Source organism: Camellia sinensis, chromosome 13 (assembly GCF_055761805.1).
Source record: "Camellia sinensis isolate YWXY chromosome 13, ASM5576180v1, whole genome shotgun sequence".
In the NCBI taxonomy this organism is placed as follows: domain Eukaryota; kingdom Viridiplantae; phylum Streptophyta; class Magnoliopsida; order Ericales; family Theaceae; genus Camellia; species Camellia sinensis.
Window position 1 is genome coordinate 63,752,406 of NC_138973.1, and position 2,134 is coordinate 63,754,539.

At 45.5% G+C, this 2,134-nt stretch overlaps 1 protein-coding gene across 1 annotated transcript; it reads left to right on the top strand.

Annotated features, from left to right (window-relative positions):
- The first annotated feature begins 214 nt into the window (after positions 1-214).
- LOC114313965 (uncharacterized) lies at positions 215-1,075 on the top strand. Its single transcript, XM_028260397.2, has one exon. It carries the CDS (start codon positions 215-217, stop codon positions 1,073-1,075), a length of 861 nt encoding a protein of 286 aa, XP_028116198.2.
- The last annotated feature ends 1,059 nt before the right edge of the window (positions 1,076-2,134 follow it).

Below are 2,134 nucleotides of genomic sequence, written 5' to 3' on the forward strand. Positions count from 1 at the left end.
GACGCCGACCGGCTTCCATACAATCCAAGTATCACGTCTATCCAAGCTGTCTACACCAGCCAAACGGCCCCATCAGACCGGCAAGATTAGCTTCGATGACGCATATCTGGAGGGGTTGATCCTTCCCCACGACGATGCTCTTGTTATCAAGTTGCGAATTAACAAATTCGCTGTCAAACGCATTCTAGTTGATCAGGGGAGCACATCATAAATAATGTACTATAAGATGTTCTTGAAGCTCGACTTCATGGATTCAAATCTACTACCGTCAGCATACCCCTTATTTGGCTTCAATGTGAATCCAGAATACCCTCTCGGCAAGGTCACGGTTGCGATACGTACAGGCACTAAGACCCTCGATATGGAGTTTCTGGTCGTTAAACTACCATCGTCGTATAATATCATCATGAGAAGAACTTGGCTACATGCGATACAGGCCGTATCGAGCACCTATCACCAGCTACTCCGCTTCCCAACACAACATGGCATTAAGCAAATTCGAGGCTCTCAGAAGTCGGCAAAGGATTGCTACCTTACTACTTCCGACAAGAAGTCAAAGGAGCTGGAGGTTAATTCAATTGAAATCCTAGACCGGGAGAACCTCGAGGATGTTAGGAAACTCCCCACTGATAAGGCAATTGAGAATCTCATGCAGATTCAATTTGGTCATGAACCAAATATATTCTTCCTGATCGGCGCCTGTCTGAATTTCAACGAACGTCAGGAGTTAATTTCATTCCTAGTCAATAATAGTAATGTATTCGCCTGGACGCCTTATGAAATGCCAGGAGTAGACCCCATCATAGTACAACACCGTTTGAACGTGGACCCAAAGGTTAAGCCCATCATCCAGAAGAGTCGTCAATCGGCAGCCGAGCATACTTCGGCCATTGTCGAAGAAGTTGACAAGCTTCTTGAGGCCAGTGCAATCCGCGAAGTGAATTACCCCACCTGGTTGTCCAACACTGTTGTTGTGAAGAAGAAAAATGGGTCTTGGGGCGTCTGCATGGACTTCACGAACCTGAATAAGGCCTGTCCCAAGGATTGCTTCCCCTCCCATGAATCAACCGGTTAGTGGATAGAACTGCGCATCATCAGCGTATGAGCTTCTTGGATACATACAGGGGATATCATCAAATAGTCATGCATCCTGAGGATCAAGAAAAAACGGCATTCCTCACCCCGTAGGGCACTTATTGTTACAAAGTCATGCCTTTCGGCTTGAAAAATGCCAGGGCAACTTATCAAAGGCTTGTCACTACCATGTTTAAGGAGCAACTCAGTCGTACCATGGAGGTGTACATTGATGATATGGTAGTGAAGTCCAAAGAGAAGCATGACCACTTAGCTGACTTGTTTACAACCTTCAACATCCTCAGGAAATACAGTATGAAACTTAATGCCTCAAAGTGTGCATTCAGTATCGGATCTGGAACATTCATGGGCTATATTGTGAACTATCGTGGAACAGAGGCCAATTCGAAACAAATTACAGCAATCTTGTAACTCGGCTCCCCTCAGTCAGTAAAAGAAGTACAGAAGTTGATGAGAATGGCCGCGGCCCTCAACATATTCATTAGCCGTTCTTCGAATCGTTGCCGACTATTTTTTCAGACCCTTCGACAAAGGAAAGTTTTCATTTGGACCCCCGAGTGCCAGATAGCCCTAGATGGCTTAAAAGCTTATCTCTGTTCAACACCGCTCTTGACAACTCTATCGCCGGGCAACACACTCATCGTATATCTTGCGGTCTTAGATCGTGCAGTCAGCGCCATATTACTCAAAGAAGAGCTTGGAGAGCAACGGCCTATTTTTTACGTTAGTAAAGCAATGGTGGATGCCAAGACACAATACCTACCACTGGAAAAGCTAATTTTGGCCCTAGTAGTTGCTGCCAGAAAGTTAATGCACTATTTCCAGGCCCATACAATAACTGTGATGACGGACTACCCTCTCCAAACAATACTTCGTAGTGCGGAATCATCAGGGTGCATCTCCAAATGGGCGTTAAAACTCGGCCAATATGACATTCAATTCTTTTCCAGAACGGCTAGCAAGGGGCAGGTTTTTGCCAACTTTGTTACTGAATTTATTGGCTGTCACGCCAACTTTAAGCAAGAGCAACCAGCCTTCC

What these genes read in the sequence shown, in the direction of transcription:
- LOC114313965 (XM_028260397.2), top strand. Translation starts at nt 215, where the DNA reads ATGTACTATAAGATGTTCTTGAAGCTCGACTTCATGGATTCAAATCTA.